The sequence below is a fragment of the Rhinolophus ferrumequinum genome, chromosome 13 (genome assembly GCF_004115265.2).
Source record: "Rhinolophus ferrumequinum isolate MPI-CBG mRhiFer1 chromosome 13, mRhiFer1_v1.p, whole genome shotgun sequence".
Classification (NCBI taxonomy): Eukaryota; Metazoa; Chordata; class Mammalia; order Chiroptera; family Rhinolophidae; genus Rhinolophus; species Rhinolophus ferrumequinum.
The window spans coordinates 65114281-65139226 of record NC_046296.1 but is presented as its reverse complement, the minus strand read 5'-3'; the positions used below and the strand labels follow the sequence as shown (position 1 = coordinate 65139226).

General features: G+C 42.5%; 2 protein-coding genes across 6 annotated transcripts in view; one reads left to right on the top strand and one right to left on the bottom strand.

Moving 5' to 3' along the window:
- ATP6V1C2 (ATPase H+ transporting V1 subunit C2) overlaps positions 1-429 on the top strand; it is a 46140-nt gene extending 45711 nt beyond the window's left edge. For 4 of the 5 annotated variants that reach the window (XM_033124608.1, XM_033124606.1, XM_033124607.1 and 1 more), the window contains one exon: positions 155-296. In XM_033124608.1, coding sequence (XP_032980499.1) covers positions 155-244 — 90 coding nt within the window. In that variant the 3' untranslated portion in view covers positions 245-296. Of the gene's footprint in view, positions 1-154 lie in introns of all 5 variants that reach the window. The other variant, XM_033124609.1, reaches the window with a different exon arrangement.
- Positions 428-22635, bottom strand: PDIA6 (protein disulfide isomerase family A member 6). Its single transcript, XM_033124605.1, has 13 exons — positions 22500-22635; positions 16895-17036; positions 13656-13713; positions 13076-13202; positions 10484-10590; positions 9134-9264; positions 8473-8587; positions 7828-7968; positions 6980-7064; positions 6774-6846; positions 5587-5745; positions 1939-2035; positions 428-1351 (listed from the first exon to the last, which is right to left on the bottom strand). The coding sequence occupies exons 1-13, from the start codon at positions 22516-22518 to the stop codon at positions 1283-1285; spliced, it is 1323 nt and encodes a 440-aa protein (XP_032980496.1). The 5' UTR covers positions 22519-22635; the 3' UTR covers positions 428-1282.
- Between the last annotated feature and the right edge of the window lie 2311 nt (positions 22636-24946).

Below are 24946 nucleotides of genomic sequence, written 5' to 3'. Positions count from 1 at the left end.
ACATTTCACAAATATGAAAGTATAAGAGGTTGTGTGTGTGGGTGGGGGCTGTGCAGGGCAGAAAACATGGTCAGTGCCTAGAGAGCGTCCTCCAAAACATCAACACCGGAAACCAGTTTATGCACTTGGAGCGTGACCTTGTCTTCTTTTGTAGGCATCTGTGGAGATCCCTGGATTGCAACTCAATAACCAAGACTACTTCCCTTACGTCTATTTCCACATTGATCTCAGTCTCCTCGACTAGAATGGGCGGCATGACGCTTTCATTTCACGCAGACGACTCCACACGCTTCTTTCCCTCAGCCAGAACAGTTTAAGTGTCCTCCAGAATTTAGATTTTTTTTTAGAGAAACTGCTCACAAAAGTTAGTTACAGTTGTATTTATTTTTTTGTAAGTTACAATAAAGAAATACTCTCAGTCCTTTGAATTGTGTCTTCACTCATATTCTAACTTAATTCAAAACTTCATTTTTCTGAATGTTTTACATAAATGGGGACTGCCCAAAAATTGGTAGCCTGCTGCTATATTTCATGTCTTAATGGACATTTTGTGAGGACTTAGAAACAACACTAAAAACCTTGAGCTAATTGCATAACCAGTTATATTTCCTAATAATCTGATGGCCCAAAGACAACATATTGGGCATAAAATGCAGTTCTCAATTGACAACCCATTGTTTTTCATCCTTCTGTATAATCTTGCTTTGCTTTTCATACATGCAGCTGGAACCTCTGTCACGACACATTTTAAAATCTGTGCTGTGGCAGGCATCCAGACAGCGTCATGAGAATCACAAATTTACAGAAAGGAAGACATCAGGGTCATCCCTTCATAACATTAACTTACTGGCTAAACATCAGACTGAATTTAGGATGTGGACACTAATTTCATACATTTGTTGGCATTATCCAAAATATTGTTTTATTCTTTAATGGAAAAAAGCCATTAATATTCAAAAGAAAGAATCACATAAAAAACATATCTAAGAAACAGCCTCCAAGAACACTCAAGCAGCAGTCAGCGGGAAGGAAAAGCGTTGACAGCCCATCACTTTTCTTCAAAATATTACTTGACAGAATACAACCCAATTCACTGGCTACAATTCATAGAATTTTTCATTGTTTTCTTGAGATGCAAAAGTTCACTGTTGCAGTGTTTTCAAATGACCGATCAAGTGCTTCTTGGTTCACAAGGCCACTGGTACATTCATTTGATTGTAAAGAATGTTCCTTCACTGCTGGAAAAATCCGCTCCCAAGAAAAGTGGCACCTGCCAAGCCTCTCACAGCTCGTCCTTCTCTAAGTCGTCCAGCTCCACGTCACTGAGATCAATGTCGTCTTCCACAGGAAGCTGTGAACAGAACGGCCATTAGGCCTTGCAGGCAGGTTATCGCAGACCCAGACAGGGCCCTGCAAGTTCAGCCGCTCACTTCACAGACGCCTGAATTTCTTGAGGGACCCCAGATTACAGACCAGTTTCTGCCCAAGGCAGGTCTATGGTCTAGATGTTTGAAAAGTTGAGCACTTAAACGAAACATTTTACTGACAGCTATGGGGCGGAAGTGTACTGGGATAAATGCTAATTGCAAAGTCACAATGTTCCATTTCTGCAAGGTGAAGGAAAGAATCCCAGGTTAAATGTTCACTTTGGGGTAACAACCAGGAAAGTGACTTCATTATTGACCTTTATCTTGGCTGTCTCTGTCAGGAATACCAAATGCCATGAAGCACTTACTAATGGGGAGGATGGGATGAAAAGTACTGAGAAAAAGAACTTCCTGGAAGGCCCACAAGGTTGTTATTTCTGGCGTCATGCCAAGGTTAGGTCCACAGGAAAGGATTTGGTTTACAAGTAGCGAAGTGCCCAGAGCTCGGGAAGATAGAAAGGATGATGGGAGCCCGGCTGAGTCCCGCGCACAGCCTGGGGCCCGGACTCACCTCGCCGTCCTTGCCGTCCCAAGGCTCTCTGGTGCTGATGGCCGGGAAAGCCCCACCTCCCACAGGTGCCGTCGACCCACGCCCAAAAGACAGCTCCCTTGGGGGAAATAGCAAAACAAGGTTTGCATCAGACTGCTGGTGCGGGTGAAGAAAGAACTTGTAAAAGAATGACCGGCTCCCCACGTTTATGTGGAGGCCTTTCTCGCCGCTTGCTCCTGAAAAACCTCATGAACAGTTATTACCTTTTCAATCAGGGACAATAATACAACCAGGCACAAAATTCCTAAGGCCTTGGCATCAGGTAAAGCCAGTTACTACCAATAATATTTAAAAATTGCAAATTCATTTTGCTAAAATGCAAATTAATTATGTGAAAACTATCAAAGTCAATAGCTTACGACCCGAGCGACGCTTTCTGAAAGACGGTATCTTAACCACTAAAATTCCATTCCTCTTCTCAGAAACCAAACAGCGAACGGCACTTCAAACCAGACACTACAGGCTTCTCCATGATCCACAGGGGATGGTGGCCCTTCTCGCACACCTCAAGCTGGAGGGCAGACATGTTATTCCGCGGAGCAGTGTGTTAGGTTTTGCCTTTGGCAGGTACTGACAGAGAACATTCACTGGAAAGATGCCGAGGCACTCACTAGCCTGAGAACAAGGCCTCCTTCAAGGAGCCTCCAAATACCCTCTGGTAAAGGTTGCTTGGAACATGAGTAAAAGAGGACAACAACCCAAGCAGGATATCAAGTTTCCTGTGTGTTTAACAAGTTATTTGCATGGTGGGAAAACTGGGTAATATGGCTACTTTGCATTTCCGACAATGTATGTCAGTGGTTCTTAAATGGGGGCAATTTTTGCCCCAGGGGACATTTGGCAACATCCAGAGACCTTTGTGATTGTCACACACTCTGTGTGTGGCGGTCTCCTGGGATCTGGGGGGTAGAGGCCAGGGGTGCTGCTAAACACCCAACAGTGCCTTTGTCCTGTGCATTGTAGGATGTTGAGCAGCAAAGAATGATGTTGCCCCAAACGCCAAGATTGCCAGGTGGAAAAACTTTGATGTGAATGTATCAGTTACGTTCAGAAAACAGGACAAATATGTTTGCAAAACCCACTTCACTGCCATTCACGGAATTATCACTTAGTGTAACACAGGACAGGATGCTGACGACCGGCTGGTGTCTGGGCAGGATTAACAAGTATTTGGCACAGAAAGTGTCTCACGCAGTCTGTCTAAAAGCTATGCTAGGATGGCTCATTTTACTAGGAAGGGGCCCAGACCAATCCAAGCTCTGGCTTATGTGGGAAATACACACCCACGTGAACAATAACAAGAAAGCCAGTGGTTCTACTTCTCACTAGTTTTGTGTCCTTAATCAGGTTATTTACCATCTCTGACATCAGCCTCTTCATTGGTAAAACACCAGGATGTTATCTGCTATTGGGACATTTGGTGGACGGGGACGTTGCATAAAAACAAAAAGCTTCCTAGCTTCCTACTTCATGTCAGCAGTACGAGCAAACAGAACGATGAACGGAAAGATGCCAAACAATGGGATATAAAACTGAAAACACAAGAACAAGACAAATAAACGAAGAAACAAAAACTCATAGACACAGACAATAGTTTAGTGGTTACCAGAAGGTAAGGGGGGCAGGAGGTGGGAGATGAGGGTAAAGGGGATCAAATATATGGTGATGGAAGGAGAACTGACTCTGGGTGGTGAACACACAATGTGATGTATAGATGATGTGATACAGAATTGTACACCTGAAATCTATGTAATTTTACTAATAACTGTCACTCCAATAAACTTTAATTAAAAAAAAACGGGGGTGGGCGGAATATGCCAAACCTCCCTTAAATAGGAACAAAGTGCTGAGGGAACTGTGTCCATGGGGCAGAATTCAATAATTTAAAAACAAGTTTTTTAATAGTTCATTTCTGTTCCTCCCCTCCGCCACCATTTTCTTCTTTGGGCTAAACGCTAACATATCTCTTCTAATTAAAGGAACCTGGAGAAACATGGCTGCTGCTTTCAAAGAAATCGAACAGCCATGAACTGATACGAAATCCAAGTCCTTTCTTCACTTTCGGGAGCACATGCACAAGTACATACTTTTATTTTTCTAGCCGCTACTTCAAGAGGCACACAAGATGATACTTTCAATGGAAGAAGCAGGAATCACTAATGTTGTCTTGGGTTGACCACAGTTTTTAATTGCTGCTACTACACTTATAAATTGTTAAAACCCGTATGGACTGTGTGCAGCAGTCCGACTGCGGCACGTCTGAGCTTCTCTCGAGTACGCACACAGCGGATGCCACCTAGCTCTCTCCAGGCCCACGCATGGCCCGTTGGAAGCAGTCCTCTTGGGCAAGGTGCAGGGCACACGCTTAGTCTTAGACAAGATTCCCGGGTACCCAAAAACAAGTATACTGTCACTATGTTTCCTTCCCATTCATCACCACATGGTAACCGGGTGGGTTGGACGTTTTCCACTACCCACAAGACACAAAGGTTAAGAACCAGGGGCCTGTATAATCTCAAGCACAAAAGTTAACTGTCTCAGGTTTACAACATGCTATTGTTCCCTGTACCTTTTCCATGAAGTATTTACCTCCTCTGAACTAAAAACAAACCAACTGGAAAAGGAAAACTGGTTGAAAATAAATGTGAATAAAATGAAAGCTGGGGTTAGAACTTGTAATTTCCAAGAAGTGAGCCCAAAGGCACAATCTCACTGTTACTTATCCTCACACATTTCCTAAGGCTTTCAGCATTAGAATTAGCGGGTGAAAATGGATGAAATTCATTTTATAAGTAGTGTTCCCACCAATATGCCACGTCCTGTTCAACAGGAAGCTTCCTGAGGGCAGAGAAGTCTTTCTGAATTAAAACTGTTCCAGAGAGAATTCAACCATTCATTCATAAAATACGTACCAAGAGCTTATCATCAGCCAGGCTTTACAGTAGTGACTAGAGATAAAGTTCTGTGTAAAAGAGATTCACGCTCGTGGAACTCAGTTATGGGGAAGCGGAATTAATCAAATCATCACACATTTGAGAAAAAGTACAAAGTCAATGCCTTGTGTTCGCCTAAAAGATGATTAAGTCAGTTTTAGGATGAGCTGAAGAGCAGGGCAGCATAGAGAGCTCTATAAATTGGATTCTGAGTTTGAGACCCTATCGTGTGGCTGCCGTTACTACAGTCACTTAGTAAGTACACCTATTTTTAAACAACTACATTCTCAAGCCAGTGCCCAGCAATGGAAACCATGGCATCAGTCAAGGGTACAAAGCATGCTCAGGTGGGAATGGGGGAGACAGGACTGCTTCACGCCCATTAGATCTTTATGAGAATTAGGAAGAGCCCAATGCCAACTGCACAGAGTGACAGTAACCCAAGAACAGGAAAGTATTAGCATCATTCTCTATGAAGAACACTTCCATGAAAAGGAGAAAAAAAGCACAGGAAGATTATTTAAAAGCTCAATTTTATAAACATCTAATTCTCCAGAATGTCAAATGCAAAATCATTCCATTTTTTGCCTGTTCTATATAAACCTAGTTTCAAACCAAAAACCACCAACAGAACCAAACAGACCAAACAAAACAAGTCAAAAGAGCAAAAAGTTACCTGAGAAACTCGTTAATGCCTTGCTCACTGAAAGATCCTTTTAGAAGAGCAAATTTCATCTTGCGTGCGTTAATGGCTGCCATGGCGGGGTACCCGAATCCTCCAATGCCCAGCGCGTTCTCAAGTTCAGACTGGGCTCCAGCTTCTGTCCACAGCCACCTGGAAAAGCACATTTATTTTCAGGCAAAGATCCCTTTCAAATTAGAATCTAAATAGTAGATTTTAATTTAAGAACAAAAGATTCACTTCAAATATTTTACGGAATGAAATAAAACACTTCAAATATTTTATGAAATGAAATAAAAACAAAGGTAAGTTTTAAAAAATAATGTATTCTACATCTGTTAAGTAACTACAGTTCCTCTCCCTAAACCCTAACTCCAGGAGTCCCCGAAATGGATGGCTCTACCTATAAGACAGTTTGCCCGCAGTCTCCAAAATATTGTCCACTAAACCTCATAAATTTTCTATCTTTGTTACCAATATCGTTTAGGTTGTTATTCTTTAAAAAGTGTAATAACTATTTTTTTTAAAAGTAATGGCTATGTCGTTATTCAATACATATAAAAATGCTCAACCTAATTTCTTAACTTCTGCAAAGGTGAAAATGAAGAACTTCAGAATGCAGCATCTGTAGGCACACAATCAGTATGTGCTGAACTAACAGTGGAGGTACAAAGTCAATGAGAGGGAAGCAGGGAACATGAGATACCTGGGACCGCAATGAATGTTGAGGATGAGAAACAAAAAGGTAAATGGGAAGGAGACACAGGCACATGTTGCCTAAAAATTTGCCTAGAACTGTCACTCACTCAGAAGAAGGTAAAGAAACATGCCTCTATTTCTTCTTTCTTTATCTAGCCTTCAAGGTCCTACAGGAATTCAGCTGTGACAATTAAGTTTTTGCTTGCTAGCCTGGGACCCCAACCATCATTTAAAATACAATTCCTGAGTAAAAGCATGCTGTACAAATAAGTGCTTTATAAACAAGAGACCTGTTTCTTTTCTTCCTAGGTGATAATTATTTTTATATCTTAAAAAACACACAACACACACACACACACACAAATGCCAAAGCGAACACAGGGGCCACACATTCTACAGAAAACAGAGGGAACTAGACACTTTCAAGAAGTACTATACCTTCCTACCCAAATGATACTGAGACAGTAAGTTCAATAACTTACCCCCACATTTTCTTTTTGTATTTTTCTGCCAATTTCAGAAGAACTTCCAAATAAGAATTTCTGCCTGCAGCTCCTGATTTAAACAGAAACAATTTTTAAAGATAAAAATAAAGGAATCTGTAGCATTAACTGATTTAGAAAGTGGCTGCCAGGGCAGGCAGCCCAGAACAACGAATGGAAAGTGAGTTTCTTTCTGTCCATCGTACCGGTATCGAGAATATGGGGCAGCACCGCCACGACACAGAGCTGGTGTTCCTCACACGTCTTCTTGGCAACGTCCTCGTTGATGATCTGTGGGACCCAGAAGACAAGGGACAGTTGGAAGGCCACGTGACCCAAGACCAAAGGTATGCTTGAAACAAACACTTAGTACCACCACTTTCCTTAACGAGTAAAGCAATTTCAGAGATGGGTAAGACTTCTCCCAAAGAACATTTCCTCATTTGAGTTCTAGAAACATCGCCAGTGATACCCTGTAAGATCTCCGTTATTCATTCCTGAGCCATCTACCTGTGGTGGTGAGGCACTTGCATATACACAGTCTCTGAAATTAGAACGCCGGCGCAGCCTGGCTCTGACACTTACTCGTTTAGATACGTAGACAGACAGGCATGTTTATAAGCGTTACGTATTTATATGAATTTGAGGCTCCCTAGGCCTCAGTTTCTCCATATGTAAAATGGAGATTAAAAACAGTATTTCCCTGTACGTGTTTACATGGTAATTAAATGAGAAAATCCACATGAAAGCACCAGAAGAGTGCCTGTTATGTGGTTAGGTGCTCAGTAAATGTTAGCTAGTATTTTGAGAATGAAAAAATGAAAGAACGTTCTATTTTTAAGAAGCTTAGGTACACTTTTGTTCAGAGTGCAATTACTTTAGTGCTAAAAGTTACAAAAAGCAGCCATTTATCAGACAGATTCTGTCCATTTGAAAATACAACACTTTAAAGAGCATTTAAAAAGAGCTTAATTTGAAAAGATAAAGTGTCATTACTGCTTGAATATCCCAACTGGAAACATTTTCCTCACTTCGAATGACTGAAGTGGTTTACCTCAAGCAGCTCAGGAGGTGGGGCGTTATCAGAAAACAAATCGAGGGCCCGGGAGACGATGTCGGATCTTGTCCGTCCCCCGTCATAATCCAGAGGAGACTCGCCTTTCTGAAATATCTTGATTGTAGGAAATCCCCTAATCTATTTTTAAAAATCAAATTAACATTTATAAGAAGGTGATCTTTATGGTTTCTAAAACTACCTCTAGGTAATTCAGTGTAACAAAAGTGTTCCCCAGCCTACACGGACGTCAAAGGGACGACACACAGAGGTCTGTCAGTCAGGAGGTTTTAACAGCCTCACTGCCAGGCTTGGCCAAATCTCATTCAAACCCTGGATATACACTTAATATATCTGCTCCAGGACAAATGGACCAACTTCAAAAGCCTTACGAATAAATTGTAAAAGCTAAAGGATCACATTAAGCACACAGAAAGAGTGAAATACTGGAAAAAAGCAAACAAACATAGTCATGACTTCCAGACTTATTTGTTGTTAGTTGTAATAAAGTGACTTAATTTCTTCATTACAAAAAGGCTCAACACCTCCCCTCCTATTTCACAGGGAGGCCTGGCGTACTGGATGAAGTAACAGCTGAAAAATCTGTGTGTTTCACGAAGAAAAGAGCCTCGTAAACATACTCACGCCATATCGACTGGCTAGCATCTGATTCAACGTAGCGTCCACAGCCGCAAGCTTCACTTTTCCTTTTGTTTGTTCTTTTACCTCTGTCGCTGCAGCGGCCCATTCTGGCTCCAGGCTACAGGAAAACATTTTACCTCTCAGCACAAACACTTTAACTGATGTGTGCATTTCTGCCCATCCCAATTACATCACACTTGGAGAACATTTTCAGTGCAGCTTTATGAAGGACATGATACTACCCTTCACTTTTGCTTCCCGGTCCTTTGTCACTCCTCCCAAATTTGCTAGCTCCCTGTTCATCTTTGAAAATATGACGGAGGAAACTCCTGGCACTAATGCCAATGTTTAACACTGATTCAGAGTCAGAGCTTCTTGGGAGGAGACATTGGCGACATCTATGATCTGGATCACTTCTTTCAAAGGGACCTCACTTATATGTGGAATCTTAAGAAACAAACAAAAAAACCTCCCCCCAAACCAACCAAGCTCCTAGATACAGAGGACAAATTGCGGATTGCCAGAGGCAGGGGTAGGGGTGGGCAAAATGGGTGACGGGGGTCAAAAAAAACCACAAATAAAAACCCCACAAAGCTCAAAGAGAGCTAGATGAATGTATTAAAACCACCATGATTTTAAAAAGTACTTTCTACAAAGCACTTACTTTTTGCAGTGTCCACACCAAGGAGCATAAAACTCAACCATCCAAACATCTTCACTGTCAAGGACGTTCTTATCAAAGCTGTCGTCAGTCAGCTCAATCACGTCTTTCTTACTTGAACTTTCACTTCTACCCTGTCATTGTGACATTAGCCATTAAACTACGTGGCCAAAAAGAACACGGTTCCCTTTCTAAATATACATAAAACAAAAATCGCTTCTACATTTTAACAAAGTTTTTCTTTCAAATGAAAACTACTTTATGCAAATTGGGGACATGGTGCAATAGTATTATTTGTGCTTGGTAAACAGTATTTACTTTCAAACAATTACCAGTGCATTCAGTATAACACATAACATGTATCTGAATTCTGTCACTATTTGTAAGAGAAGCTTCAACGTGGCTTAAAGAATCACCTTAGTAAACACTGTTCTAATTCAGACTTAAGCACAGCTGGTGGTTTATCCCAGAATGTTATGCATAACGACAGTTACTACCTTTTCATAGCCTCTACACATTCAAGAAAGCTAAAAATAACATTTAATCCTTCTCCTTCTACAAATAATTTTCTTCAGTTACTAAGCCAAAGAAATAGTCAGTATTGCTGTATTGCTTTCTGTTGCCTGGGCCAAAAGCCATGAAGGTAGGCGAGACAACCATGCTCATTAAATGTCTAAGTTTGAAATAAAAGGCAAGAGCACGAAATCTCTGGGTAATCTCTCAATCTGCATAAAAAAGCTAGTTTGACTGGTCTCGCAGAAGAGTGAAGGGCTATTTTATCTAAGAATTTAATGCCTCTTCACAAGAACATAAGCATATAACGGTTAAACATCACATTTCATAGGCGGGCATCTAATATACCAATCCATAGAACAGGAACTTCTTTCTCTTCTGCCCTATGCATTTATGTAGAACTTTCCATGGGTTTTGGGCTGGCTGCCACAGACACAGGCCAAGAGGTCATCCCAAAGCTGATCTGCAGGAGAGCTGGCCTCTTTCTCTGCACTTTGGAACACAGCCTGGAACTCCTTCTCCCTCTGCAGTCCAAACTCTTGTTTCAGCCCTGGGCCAAGGAAGCTTTTCTGGGGCCTGGGCTTGGCCTGCAGTTGTGGCGAGATACCCTGGGAATGACTGGCTACGATGACGGTGATTCTGAGTAGGCCAAATGAGCAGGATGGCCGACTCCCTCTGGCATCAGGTGACCCAACCTTCTAGTATTTTTAAATAGAAAGCTCACCCATTTAAAATACTTAAAAAACAAACAGACAAAAATTCCACAACTATCTCCACAAGGGCTCCACCCTCGGGCTTCCCAGTCATCACGCACTACAAGCCGACACTACGAAGCCTTACTTGTTTTCCAGAACTGTATCCCCCAGTCCTCCCGGCAAGGCGGTCTTTCACAAGCTGGCGCACAGCACTCAGGGCAGCATCGACGATGGCTTCGGCAGTTCTGCCACCTACAGGCCGACAGAGGACAAGCAGCTGAATGGTGGTGGCTGGGCTGAGTGCCTATCAGACACTGACCGACTGAAGACCTGACCTTCGCATATTTGTCAGCTTCATCTGATGTTCTAACAGGTCTGTCACTGCATGTTTAAGATCGAGACAATTCCTCTCTATGCTGCACTGCTCTTGACACTTGGAAAACCAATTCCTCTTGTTCAGTTTTAGGCTATTAGTAACAAGCACTTCCTGTGCATTTACTATAAATATTCAAACTGTTTGCCGAACAAATAATATGTACAGAGATGGATAAGCTTATTATCTAGTTAAGAAAGCAAGGGAAATTTCTAAATACAAAGCACCAAATGAGAAAATAGAAGAAGCTATTTCTATGAGATACTGGACAGAAAAGGCTGTGTAAAAAGTAGGATACAAGGCGTCTAAAGCCTAGTGACTGGAAAGCAATCCAGGCTTCTTATTGCAATCTTGCTTAAAACGCTGTGATTTTGAGTGCTTAGGCTCCGTAGCTGAACCTACTCCTAATATAAACAGCAAACCCTGTGTTAAGACTCAATAATGACAATAGCCTTTCGAAGTTTACCGAAACCTATATGCTCAAGAAAAAGTCGGGGGGCTATTAACTGACTCACGAGTATAAGGATTACATATGCCATGAGGTGATCTTCAGAGTTCAAATGCAAAACTCTAATAAAAATCTCTTCAGAAAGTTTCACTTTTTAAGAAAGTTTTCTAATCAAACTACCTAGGAAGAGAGAAAAACTGAGAACACCTCAGACCTGACATTAGAAACAAAAGACAGTACAGCAACGTTCAGAGTATGTTCAGATCAGCTGGTACTGCCACCCTGGCTAACGGTACCAAGTGTGTTACTTCCTCATACAGAAGTGCGACATAAAAACAGGCTTCCGCTCCTTATCTACAGCAGGTGTCTCTGTCTTCTGAGCCAGTGCCCCTTCCACCACTCTTTACCTGGAAATATACCAAGTTAAAGAATACACTAGCAAAAAAAACAGAGAGGATTTCCTCACTCTAGACCACGGGTCAGCAAATTACTACTGTATTTACAAAAACAGGCAACAGGCCAAATGCCAACCTCTATTCTAAACATTCAATATTTATTAAGTTAGCAGGACAAATTAGTATTCTCAGAAAAATGATCATTTCACAGAACCTCAGAGTTGGGGAGCCTAGAAGAAAGGTTATCTCCAGTATCTTGACCCCCGGCTGGGTGATGTAACAAGTACACTGGTATTTAACAAGTGACACATTTTACATGTGCTATTTCAATGAATCTTCTAGTAGCCTAAAGTAGGTTTTCGCATTCCCATTTTACGGAGAAGCAGCAGGTCCAGAGAGTTAAGTATTCCATTTAGCTATGAAGCCAGAGTGTGATGAGGCCAGCAATTAAAGCCAGGCTGGCTGTCATCAAAATTCACACTCTATAGATTCTGCAATCCCTTTGCGTTCCCTCTTCTGAGAATGTGTTTTCCATCAGCTGGATACAATGAAGCCACCACGAACACATAATACAATAACACTTTGTTTTACCCTGAGGCTGATTCTCTCCCCCAACCCCATTACTCCACAAGCTTGTTTTTCTCACATAAAGCAAAACCTAAGATGTTTGACTCTACGTTTAGTCACCTCTATATCCCATGTAACAAAATCTTAAAATAGAATTTATCAAATGAACCATAATTTAAACTTTAAATATATTATACCCAATACTTTCTATCAGGACCGTGAATATGCCTCAACCTAGCAATTCTGATTATCTTAAATACGATGACCTGTTTGTGATATCTTAAATTAAGTAATAGGGCTAGTCCATAAAAGAAAAGAGAGACTAGGATAACATTTAGCCCTGAGCATCTGGAGCCAGAATTCGCTATTCAGTTGCCTCAGTGACTAACAGCAGATACAACTGAAGTACTTGTCTACAAAACAGGGAGAACTTGTAGTACTTATTATCAGTAGTTTGGGACACTAAATAACAGCTTTCATACTGTATGTTACAAGGCATAAAGATTCATGGGTGAAATACTCCACAGGAATAGCAACACAGTTTCAATTGACTTTCAAATTACAGGGCCTTCTTTTTTCCACACTGCTATGCTAGACCCTTTTCCTACAGTACAGGGAAGAGAAATCACAGCAAGAAAACATTTGTAAATCTTTATTAAATATTAATTAACTAGCTTTTTTTTTTTAATTTTGAGAAAGAAGCACAAAACATGAGCACTCTATCACTGCTAAGGCCATGTAGGCCTAAACTAGTATGAATGATAAAGAACTTGTACCCGTATAGGAATCGCTCTGTGCCATTTTAAAGCTAAGGAAATTCAGGCACCAAGAGGCTGGGAAACTTGCTGGTAGCAGGGCTAGTAAGTTATAGGATCTTAGTTCTCATCTAATTTTTCCCTACCTGCTCAAATGAAAAGTGTAACTAGGGGAAGGAGTAGTTAGCAAAGTCCTTACCCTGATAATCTTCTGGTCTGTTTTTGTTGGCTCCAAAAATCTTGATGGTAGGGAATCCTTGCACCCCATACTGACCTCCGAGGGACTGGTGTTTATCTGCGTCAACTGCAGCCACTTTGACAACACCCTGTGGGAACAGGAAAGAAATATCTACTTTTCTTTCAACTGGAGCAGATGCCACAAGAACCTATCATCTGATTCATGGACTCAGAGACAAGATAACGAAGGGCAGGACTAGGCTTACAAACAGAACGAATGAGGGTTCAGTCTGGGAAACCGTTCCCAAGGGGAATGATGGGTAAAACGCAAGTTAGCCCCTGGAGGGGAACGCTGCAGCTCTCAAGAACTAGCATGACTGAGGAGTAATTATGTCATTTATCTGAGAAACAGAACTGACCAAAAAAGACAACGTAAAAAGTAAACCGTGTATTATCCCTTTGCTCCCTATATGATTTTGGCTCCAGAACAAGGGTTTTGAGCTTTGATATTTGATAGGCAATTGGCTTACTATTGTACATTACATCCATTTGTATACTTATTTAAACATACAAGGGTGAATGTGGACATCTTAAAAACTTACTTTTAATGCAGTTGCTACTTTCTTCCATTCTGGTGTTAACCTTTGGCAGTGGCCACACCTTTTAGGGGACAAAAACACAAATAAGGCAATAGTTAACGTCTTTGGTCCCCAATTCAAAAATCAGCCAGCAGCAGTCACTGAGGGGGGTACAGGCTTGCAGGGACTTAAGTATGGGCATCAATAAAACACACTCTGAGACCTGAAGGAGCTTACCTCTTTTCATCTTGTAATCTAAAAACGTTTCCACATTACGACTCAACTACATTATATTCAGAGAGTGTAAACAAACGCTCATTCTAAACTCTATACCTAAGCACGAGCTTAGTGAGTATCTGGTCAAGTTGTGCCTCAACATGTGGTTCGAGTTGTAAGGCTGGGCAAAAATGCAGATTCTTGGGCCGTAAGCAATCAGAGCTCCTAGGGAAGGGGTTCAGGAACCTATAGTTTAAATTCTGCTAGTGATTCTTAAACCTATTATGGTTTGATATTCCCTCATCTAGACCAACCGTTTCATTTTACAGACGAGATAACTGTGTCAGAGCCTGAATTTCAATGTGCTTTGGCTCCGGAGGCAGCTTATGGAGTTACAAATGCACACACAATTCCAAATTAGTACACCTAACAAGTGGGAAAGCACGGGACACAGGGTGGTGGTAAAAAAGCAGGAGCGAGGCAAACAGAGAGAAACAAGACCATGAGGAAAAACCACCTAATCTTTTAGGGGCTAGTATTTGAAGAAGTTGTGAATTATAATATACCTAGAAAACTGCTTTTAAAAAATAATGATACACACACAAGCCTGTGATGTTTGTGCCATTAGAGGCAACTATAGTATTCATTTTCATTGTTTTATATGAAGGTACCACAGTTAGTCTATCCTTTTTAAAAACCAAGTAAATTCTCTTCTAATTAGGTCTCTCAGGACCACAGGAGCGGATGCCACGTGCCAGCACCCTGACAAGCACCTTTCACACAGGATTTCATTCCATCAGCACAGCCACGCTGAAGGCAGGCCTTGTTCTTTTCATCTTACAGATGGCGACGCAGAGGCTGAGATGTGAAGAAATCGGCCCAATATCACAATCATTCTGTGGCGGCGCTGACTGATCGATTACTCCCGAGTCCACATTTGGAAGCTCTATGGAACATCACCTTAATCCAGTAATTCAAAAATCTTTCAAGGAAATGTCCTGAAATGCTGCTTCTACATACTTATAGAGACTATGTTTTGGTGTTTAGGTGAGCTACTTAGAAGTCCAGGAGTCAAACTTTTACAGGACATTGTGCCTCTTTAATTTCAGTTTATCATGAAAGGACACAAATCAGAGATTATCAGAGTATAAACCCCCTTCAATTTCAATGTTAAGCAGTGTAAAGACAGATCAAAATGCCACATAAATATAAATACAGCATACCCTCTAACCCAAGGGTTCTTTACCTGAGGTCCACAGATCCCCCCTTCTCACCCCCCAAAGGGTTGTGGATAAAACTTTAGGGCCTCTGTGAACTTTGATGGCAACCACCCCCGCTATTTTCACTAATCTGTAACTGAAATTCAGGATTTTCTTCAGTTATGAACATGAACAACCCACCACAGCTGGTTAGTTACTTGTGACTTTGTCCTACCACCACTACAGTGCTACAGACATCTGCAAACATCATCCGGGCTCATCAGACCTGAGAACTCAAGTAGCCGGCGGATGGATCTGCGGCTGGAGCCTGTTTTTACGGTCCTAGAGGAGGAGGACTACACAACGACAGATGATTTATTTGAATGTTTTCATTGTTATTTTAATATTTTAGGTTTCCTTTGTGATCCTGTGCTTTGATACCTAAAACCTTTATTCTAGGAAGGGATTCACAGCCTTCACCAAGCTGCCAACATCCAAGCACAAAGAGGGTAAAAGCGCCTGCTCTAATCTGACATTCTGGGACCCAGAGCGCCATGAAGCACAGCTCCGCCAGTGCGACAGTCAGTTAACGACCGGATCCAGACCCTGCCTTCTAGATTGCAGTCTGGTTGTTTAGCAATGAGGCACACTCGTATATCACAGCTCCCAGAAACAAGGCAAATCACTGATGCCATAAACGGTAAAGATCAAACTTGTAAAAACTGCACACAAAAGCATTCAACAATGTAACAGTCTGTACAATTACTATCTGTGCGTTTACTAATACGAATGAACTAAGCCATACAGAATTCTCATTTGGATTTAACACCCAAAAAACACACAGGAGTTTTTAAAAAAAATAACAAAGGCATTAATTAAAATGAACAGTATTCCCACGTGGCAACATCAACTTTTAAAATAGAGGGGTTTTGTCTTAATTTGCTACAATGAACATTAAGTGAAATAATCCATGAGCCTGGCATTGTTTCCAAAACTCAGTTTCATGATCTTCCAGGAAGGAAAATTAAAGCAATAAAGGAAAACCTTTCAGCAGGAATACCCTAAAATGCACCCACTCAGGTAAGAAGTTGACTGACTGCCCTACATGCTTCGAAGGCACAGCTCACGCCTAAAAGGACGACCTGGAGCTCAGGTCACCCCACAGTTCATCCGCACAGATCACAGCTGGCGGGGGCTCGAGTCTCCTCGCAGGGTACCTGTGCCTGTTCGTGTACTGCACTGACAGTCTCGTGCTTATTTTGCACCATTTCCATTGATCTGTCTCTATATAAGTCTGATTGTTGAGTTTCTGTTTTGTTTTGTTTGCATTAAATGTTTAACTACATACTGCGTTCTGACCATATATTATACAATTGTACACCATTAATTTTAATGGTAATTACATCTTTACCCCACAAGGGTTTTTTCCAACAATGAATGTAAAACAAGAGAAGAATTTTTAAATGAAACCAGCTTTTCTAATTACATATTTCTGGAAGCAATCCTTTTCAACAAACAGAATGGAGTCGATCACTGGTTCGTCCCTTTCCTGTGCCCAATCTTCTTTCTTCGTAAAATCAGTTTCCCATCCATCCCCATCTTACTTACATCATCTTAAAATTGTAAGAGTTTTTTCTTTCTTTTTTCCTGCTTAGTTAATTCAAGGATTTTTTTTCAATCGACTCAATTTCCATGGCCTTTAACAGACCACACTTTGTGGGGGCTTCCATTTCCCTCTCTACTTCTTTTGAACAAACAGTAAACTTGGCTGAATAAAATCACATTTTTATATAGTATCTTTCCTTATAAAGTACCACAAATAACCTACAACTGTTTTATAATACTTACCATGGAGCAAAGAATTCTACAAGCCACAAACTATCACTCTGAATAACTTCTTGGTTGAAATTTGATGGAGTTAATTCGATTACATCGTCACTGGAGGAATACAGACCATTCACTGCTAGAAGGAACGTACAGCTCACCAGACCTGGAGGAACCACCAAAACCACATCATTAATGGCAGGGTTCATGTTGACCAGAAACCCAGGTGACCAGAGATTTCTTCAACTGACCGAGGCCCTTCAAACAATACAGGGGGACGGCCTGGGTCAGGTCCCAGGGCCCCTGCGCTCCTTGCTGCTGTTGGAGCCCCTGAAATTTTACTCCCACTGGTGCAGTGCCGAGCAAGGGGACAGACAGTCCACGCTCTCATCTCTTGAGCTGCACTGGAAAAAGATTTAAATATTATTCTTAGTGTTTTTCATGTATTAATACCTTCCTTCTCTACAACCATACTATGAGGTAGTACTATTATTATTGCCATTTTATGGGCAAGGACATTGAAAACTTGGGAAGTTATGTCTAGCCTTGTGACATTGGGTAATCCCTACAGTATTTATTTCTTGTGTTATTCAGTTACAATATTAGCACATATCTTTATTAAAGCTTTTTATTGAAGGGAAACATCATTATTTGTCTCTCCTACTAGACTGGGACTCTCTCAAGGGCAACGATTCCTTTTACAAATATTTTTATTTCTGCTCACACTGCAATGGTACGTCAGCAGGCACTCACAATGCTGGATGAGCTTACAGTTTTCATGTGAATAAGGTTATAAAGGGAAGACTGTCTATTGTATTATTAATGACACAGTTTAGCTGCACTGTGGACCAAGTACACTTCTGTTGGCCACTCTGGGAACTTAAATGCAGTTTATAACAACTATATAGGAAAACAAGTTCTAAATTAACTTATGAATATTTTAAGAATTCAAAAGCCCTTTGAATTGGTAATGCTATCAAAATTTCACCTCCTCCATTTAAGTTTATGTATTTCTTTATGTTTTTTTAATTGCATTGCCTAATTCCACTAGAACAATGCTAAATAATGAAATGTTCTTGACTACCAGGAATATCTTTCCACTTGCATGATGCTGGCTTGTGGGTTGAAACAGATAAATTTTATGATGTTAAACAAATTTCCATTACTGTCTTTTCAGCATCCATGAAGATGATCACGTAATTTCTTTGCTTTAATCTATCGATACAACAAATTATAAGAATGACCTGTATCGTAAGGTAGTGTGTGTGTATATGTCATCTTTGTCACATTTTCATACGCTTACTTTGTAAACAGCATTTGAAAGATTTCAAATGGAACTGTCTTTGAATAACCCAATGGTAAATTTCTTCTGGAAGGAATGCACACCAATGTTAACCGTTTTATTGCTAAATATTCTACCTGAGACTTACACAGTGCTTTCAATTTTCAAAGCACCTTCAAATACATTAGATCACTTGATTTTTCACAGCGTTACTAACTAGAGAGCAGGAATCAGTCCCCTTTTGTAAATAAGGAAGCAAAGGCAGAGTGAGATCCAGCGGCCCATCTATGGCCACCCGTGTAAGCGGCAGAGCAGCTCTGACTTGTATTCCAAGCTTTTCCCATTAAACCATGTTGTCTTTTTAGTGCTCAAGATAAAAAGGTTCAGTGTGCCAGGGCACGAATAAACAATTACATTGTTTAAGAATACTGCATTTGAATTAGAGAGAATGCTAACGTGGGAATTTCTGAAATAAAACTGCAGGCTTTACTAATGGTGATGTGAAGCCACTAGAGGGTGATCATGTGGGTGTGGGGCGGGTATGATCAGATCTGCTTCCTAGAAAGAGTATTCTGGCTGCAGTGTGGACAGTGCACGGGGGACTGATCAGGATAACAGTGTCACATACACCAAGGGAAAGATGGGATAGGCAACAGTAACAAATGCTACTGGGAGGTCAGGTTGGAGAGACCGAAAACTGTGCACTGGAAATAATGACGAGATCATTGGGGGCCCTCGGCGGCTGTGGAGCAGTAGTGAAAAGCAGCAGCAGACGGTCTACAGAAGGGAACCAGTTGGTGAAAACAATACAGACAACTCTTTAAACAAGTCTCATTATAAAAGGCAGGAGAACGCAAGCAATGTGGGGTAGAAAGATGGTTTCTTTTTAAAGATGGGAATGAACTGAGCATGAAGGGAAGAAATGTGTGGAGTGGGAGAGGCAAAAGATGAAGTATAGGGAATCAGGGAACAAAATAAAATGCCCCGAGTCACGAGGAGGGGAGGAACCCAGAGCCAGTGAGGGGGGAGCCGTGATACGATGACCTCCTCTTCCATTTCAAGAAGTGGGAAAGGGTGCGTGTGGATGGAGGTCAGGCCAACCAAAGTGGGGCTCCCTCGATAACTTCTACCCAACACGGTAGCCATTAGCCACAGGTGGCTACCCCACACTGACATGTGCTGTAGGTGTGAAAAGCGCACTGAATTTCAAACTTGGTAGGAAAGAAAAAGTAAACTATCTCATTAATATTTTTGATATTGATTACATGCTGAAATGGTATTTTTAGATATACTGAGTAAATAAATATATATTAAAATGAATTTCACTCACTTCTTTTTGCCTTTTTAAATATGGCTACTAGAAAAATCAAATTACCTAAATTTGCATTACATTTTTAGTGTATGATACGCCTCAATAATCTTTTCATTGCTGTAGGAAAAGTTAAATAGAGTTTGATATATTTAAAGAAGCAAGTAAATTAAGAACCTAAGCAGAGACAGTCCTAATTCTGAATAAGCACGAAAGTAAGATTGGTCCTGGATAATCCTCTATGGAGATCTGCTACATTTAAAGGAGTTTGCCTTTTTGTTTTTTTGTAAAAATCAACATGCACCAATGCTTGTTCAATACATTGAGTTCATTGTGAAATTTTCAAAAAAGGCAAAGCGAAAGAAAAGCCATCAAGAGTCCCAAGTAGAACTATTCATATTTGGGTGAATATTCTTACTGACATCTCCATGCAACAGAGGTCTAAAATTTTATATGATTCTTGCTATACACTCCCTTCTGTAATTTTCGTCACTCAAAATAAGTTACAGACATTTTCTACACAAGTAATTATGGATTATTTATTACCCCCAGGTAATCATTTTTAGTGGCTATACCATGTAGCCAAATCCACTACTGACTCAATCTGATTGTTTCCCATTTCTCACTATTAACAGGCTAATTCTAAAAATTCTTATTACTCCCCCCCACCAAATGAATATGATTATTTAAGAGAAAATCTTACAAGGGGTGCTAGGGTTATGGCTAACATTTTGATGTATTTACTTGTCCAACTACCCTCCAGAAACTGACATCTTCACTAAGAATATCACTTCTATGACACTATGTACCAGGCATTGCTCTAAATATTTAACATACATTAACTCATTTGAGAACTCTGTGTGGTATATGCTATCACGCCCATTTTTAGGTCAGAAAATGGAGACACAGAACCTGCCTAACGCCTCAGAATTAGAAAAGAGATAGAACATGGTTACGTAACCCAAATTTTTAAGCCACGGTCTGGAGACTGCAGAAGTCTAATGCCAAGGAGGGTCATTAGGTAGATCAATGGGGCGGGAGAATTAGGTGCCTTTCCTTGTCTCGCCAATCAGAACAGCAATAAAGAATGTACTCTCCTCTTCAGTCTGGAGTCACCAAAGAGAAGGGCCAGGGTTTTTACTTCAGGAATGTGCTTCCTTTCCATACCAACATGGTCGTGATTACTGAGACTCAGTATAACATGGACTTGAGCTATTTCTTTTTCTAGTAATAGCGTTGGACTTTTGTCTTTAAATTTTGCCTGGTACTCACAAGAGCCTTCCCTCCTTATCAATGGCCATCCAATGGAAATGTCTTGATGATAAAAGTTTGAGACCTAAATTCCTTAAAAGGCAGTGTGACTTAGTCAAGTTAGCAGGAATCAAACATAATACTCAGAAAAACAGATTAAAAGGTGTATCATTCCAACAGCAAAAATACAGGCAGTACCTACCCCACAAATACCCTCAAGAAAACAAAAAATCCTGGGCCCACTTAAGATAAACTAGGTCAATGCTGACCAATAACGTTCTCTGTTCCTAAAACTGACATCACCAGTCCACTCCCTGATAATGAGTACAAAGGGGGCTGGAACATCTGAGAGTCTGCAATCCATGTGAGCAGATGGTTTTGCCATCTGTGGCTTGCCACGATTCCCCCACAGTAGGTAAAGACGCTATAAATCCACATCAGTAACATCGCAGTCCCACACCTGCTAGCAAGAGTGCATGGTCCCAAAGCAGTCATCTGGAAACCAAGCGGGCTCCCAAAACGGCTGGTTACATTGATTAAAATGAGTTAATTGACAGAATCACAGACTCTTTCAGAGCTTAGTCTGAATTCACTTGTGGGCAACTTTTAAACCGACTAAAATCTTTTCCCCCCACACCTATTCCCTCTGCAATAATACAGCAAATATTTATATCTTGTTTACTCTCGTTAGACGTATATTATTAGTTCATTAATCCTCGGAACAACTCTATGGAGTAGTGGCCCAGCGTGGTTAAGTAACGCTCCCAGTCACACAGCTAGTCATGTTGGGGCGACAGGCTGGGGCTCAAACCCTGGCGTCTGGATCCAGAGTTGGGGTGAAGACTCCGAGCGCCATGGCTGGGACCTTCAGGAGCCCCGAGAAGGACGGGATCCTCCACGGCGGCTCACTGTAGTCTCTAAAACAGACATTCACAGAATTCAGGAAAGCCTGGGTTCCACTTAGTTGTGGAAAGTTGAACCACACTGAAAAGTGCTCTCTCATCGTTTTCAGACCCGCTTTTGGGAGGCACTGTTCCCTTTCTAAGGCAACTGCCAGGGCTGGTTTTTGATAATCCAGTTTTTCTTAAAGTAGGAATTCCATAAAACAGGCGGTAAGGACAAGATGCAGTACGAGGAGCCCGTGACTCTCCTGTCACACTCGACTCTGAACCAGACGAGGTGCCCTGTTAGGTCGCATTCCAATACCCAGCCTCCACCAGGGCTCAAGCCAGGCTGGCCTCCGCGGCCCAAACGCGACTCCCGGCCTTCGCTGTCGCGGGGCAAGCCCCAAGCCGCCCTCCACCAGGAGCTCGGCACCCGGCTCTCGGACGGGGCTCGCGGCTGCCCCCGGAGTCCCCCGCGCCCTGGGTTCGAGCACAGGTCCAGGGCTCTCTCCACCCTGCCGTGCTCGCGCACACGCTCCCCTCGGGGTGAGCTGCAGAAGCCCCCGCCAAAGGCGCCTCACTTCCCCACGCGCCCCAAGTCCCGTAGGGCCTCGCACCTCTGTCCCAGCGCCCGCGCGGGGGCTTCCGGCCAAGGGCACCCCCGCCCCCAGGACGCCCCTTACAGCCCCCCAGTGTTTCCCCACCGCCCCGGGGCTCTCCCATTGTCCCCCGGGCTCCGAAGACTTTCCTTCTCGCGTCCCCTCGTGGGCCAGGCCTGAGACCCCCCCCTCCCAGCGCGGGCCCGGCTAAGGCCACGCGCCCGTCAGCTCCCCGAGGTGCGGACCGCCGCGGGGGCTCGGGGCCTTGCTGGTCTCCCCGCGGGACGAGGAGGGCCGCGCCTACCGAGCACCAGATGAGCCATGCCGAGCGCCCAGGTCGCCGCGCAGTCCCGCCGCCGCCTCAGTCTGCCGCGCCGCGCCGCGCCCCCGTCGCTCCACGTCCCGCCCTCGGCTCGCTAGGCAGGCGCGGGGCGGCGCGGCGGGGGCGGGCCGGAAGGCGCTCGCCAAGCCGTGGCCGCGCCTCATTGGTCCCTGAAGGCTTCGCTGATTCTTTTAGCCAATGGGTGGCGGCCGAGTAGAGGTTACCGGTTTGGTTTTTTTTTTAACGGGGGCGGAGCGAGCGGCGGTAGGTGGGACTTGATGGGGGCGGGCTCACCAACCTCTTTCCTTCCCCCGTGGCTCTCTACCCTGGACAACCCCTTCTGGGCTTTCGGTACTGTTTACCTTAGAGTCCAGTATTTGGTTTTTCTTACCTCTTGGGTCCTTATTCTCTCTTTACCACCACCTTGCCTCTAACCATTACCCATCCAGCCCGCATTCATCCCTTGCTTCACTCCATCCCTTCTCCTCTTTGTGTCCCTGGAGGATAACTTTCTTTGAGCCCTCAGTGCATCTAGGACCTTATTAAATAACATTAATTTTTCTTGTTCCCGGATGAGTATTCAGTCAAAAAACACTTGCTAAGCACATGCTATATGTAACATAATTCACCAAGTTTTTTGTTGTTGTTGAATTACTTTAAAAGTTCCCATGTCCGGGCACCTGACCGTGCAAAGCTTTTCATAGATAGGACTGGGTTTTCCGTAGAACCCCGTGAGGCTTATGCTTCAGGGCTCCTTTGCAGGGTTTCCTTCCTCGCCCTAGGAGGGGCCCTAGCAATGCGTTCACGTGGTCATGTGTCTTGTAAAATTTGCAAAAGTAAACTATTTAAAGTATAATAGGCTAAGACTATGGTATCTTTTCACTCTGATTTCCCCTCCTATGTTTGGAGTGGACTTGAACATTTTGTTTTTGTATTAGTAATGCATTGGTAGTAGTTTATTTCTCTGTAGTACCTTATGCGTAAAACAGCTCTGATTATGACAAAAGCATTTAGGAGCCCAATGGGGCCCAGCAGTGGTGGTGACTGGTAGAGCTTCCTGGAGAAAGTGCCACTGGAGCTGAGTCTGGAAGATTGGCCAGACTATACCGGGAGAAAGTCATTCCAGAGGAGCAAAGGAAGTGAAGAAGGCACAGCTGGGGTTGAACTGAGACCATGAAGAGGAAAGTGGCAGCCAAAGCCAGATGGTGGGGTGGTGCTGGAGGACTCTGTGACATGGTGAGACATTCAGAGCGTTTGTAGGCTAGGCCCCAGGGGCCCCTGATTTTTGATTCTCTAAGATCTCTTTGGGTTTATTGATGTTGTTATAAAATAACAGGATTTGGTGTGTCAGGGTAATGAATAGTGGCCTCTAAAACAATCCTAAAATGTCAGTGGCCTATGCCATAAAGGTTTGTTTCTTGCTCTCATTGGGGAGCAGGTTCCCATGTGGTAACTCAAGCACTCTGGCTCTTCCCACCTTACAATGCCACTATCTTCTAAAACATGCACTCTCAACATGAGAGGTATTGCCCCAAGGAGGCAAAAATTGGTTCTTGGAGGAGAGGGGTGAAAAAAACATCTTAGATCTCACAAGGGCCACAGTACATAAACAGATACGTAGTATATCTGTGTTTTTCAGATTTCATGGGAGAGAGGAAATTAGGGAAAAAATGTCTAAAAAGGCTCCTAAGGGCATGATGAAAAAAAAGGCCAAGAAATACTGTTCTAGAACAGGGCTGTCCAATAGAAATATAGTGTGAGCCAAAACCACATATGAAATTAAAATATTTCTAGTAGCCACATTAAAAAAGTAGAGATTAATTTAAAAAATACAGTTTAACCCAAGATATCCCAAGTGTTATTTCAATATGTAATCCCATAAAAATGATTAATGAGCTATTTTACATTCTTTTTTTTATACTAAGTCTTTGAAAACCAGTGTCTATTCGGCACTTACAGCACATCACACAATGGCCACATTTTAAGTGCTCAATAGCCACGTATAGCTACAGGCTGTTCTATTGGACAGCACAGTTCTAGAACCTCCTTAGGGTCCTTGATTGGTTCTTCACCATTGGACTAACTGAAGAACAAAGAGAACAACTAAGTTTGCAAGGGTTCCACTGACATTCCGTTGGCCAGAAGCCAGCCATGTGGCCCCAACTTAACTGCAAAGGGAGGCTGGGAAATAGTCTTTTGTGGCCAAGAGGAGAAATTGGGTTGGTTAGGATCAAGACAGTTCCTGCTATAGTCCACCCTCTGGCCTCCAGGTAGCCATGTTATTTTTCTTCAACACATGGAACACACTTAGTCCCTCCCCAAGGGGGCTCCACAGCAACATTCATCCCTGCGCCCAACTCAAAGTCCTAGAGATCTGGGGGATGTGTTGACCCTTCAGGTCAGGGTGTGAGGCCCCCTAGGGTAGAGCT

Coding starts and splice junctions, on each gene's coding strand:
- PDIA6 (XM_033124605.1), bottom strand. Junction 10,591..13,075: donor CAGACCAGAAGATTATCAGG/GTAAGGACTTTG, acceptor GTCGGCCTGTAG/GTGGCAGAACTGCCGAAGCC. Junction 8,588..9,133: donor TGGTGTGGACACTGCAAAAA/GTAAGTGCTTTG, acceptor GTTTTCCTGTAG/CCTGGAGCCAGAATGGGCCG.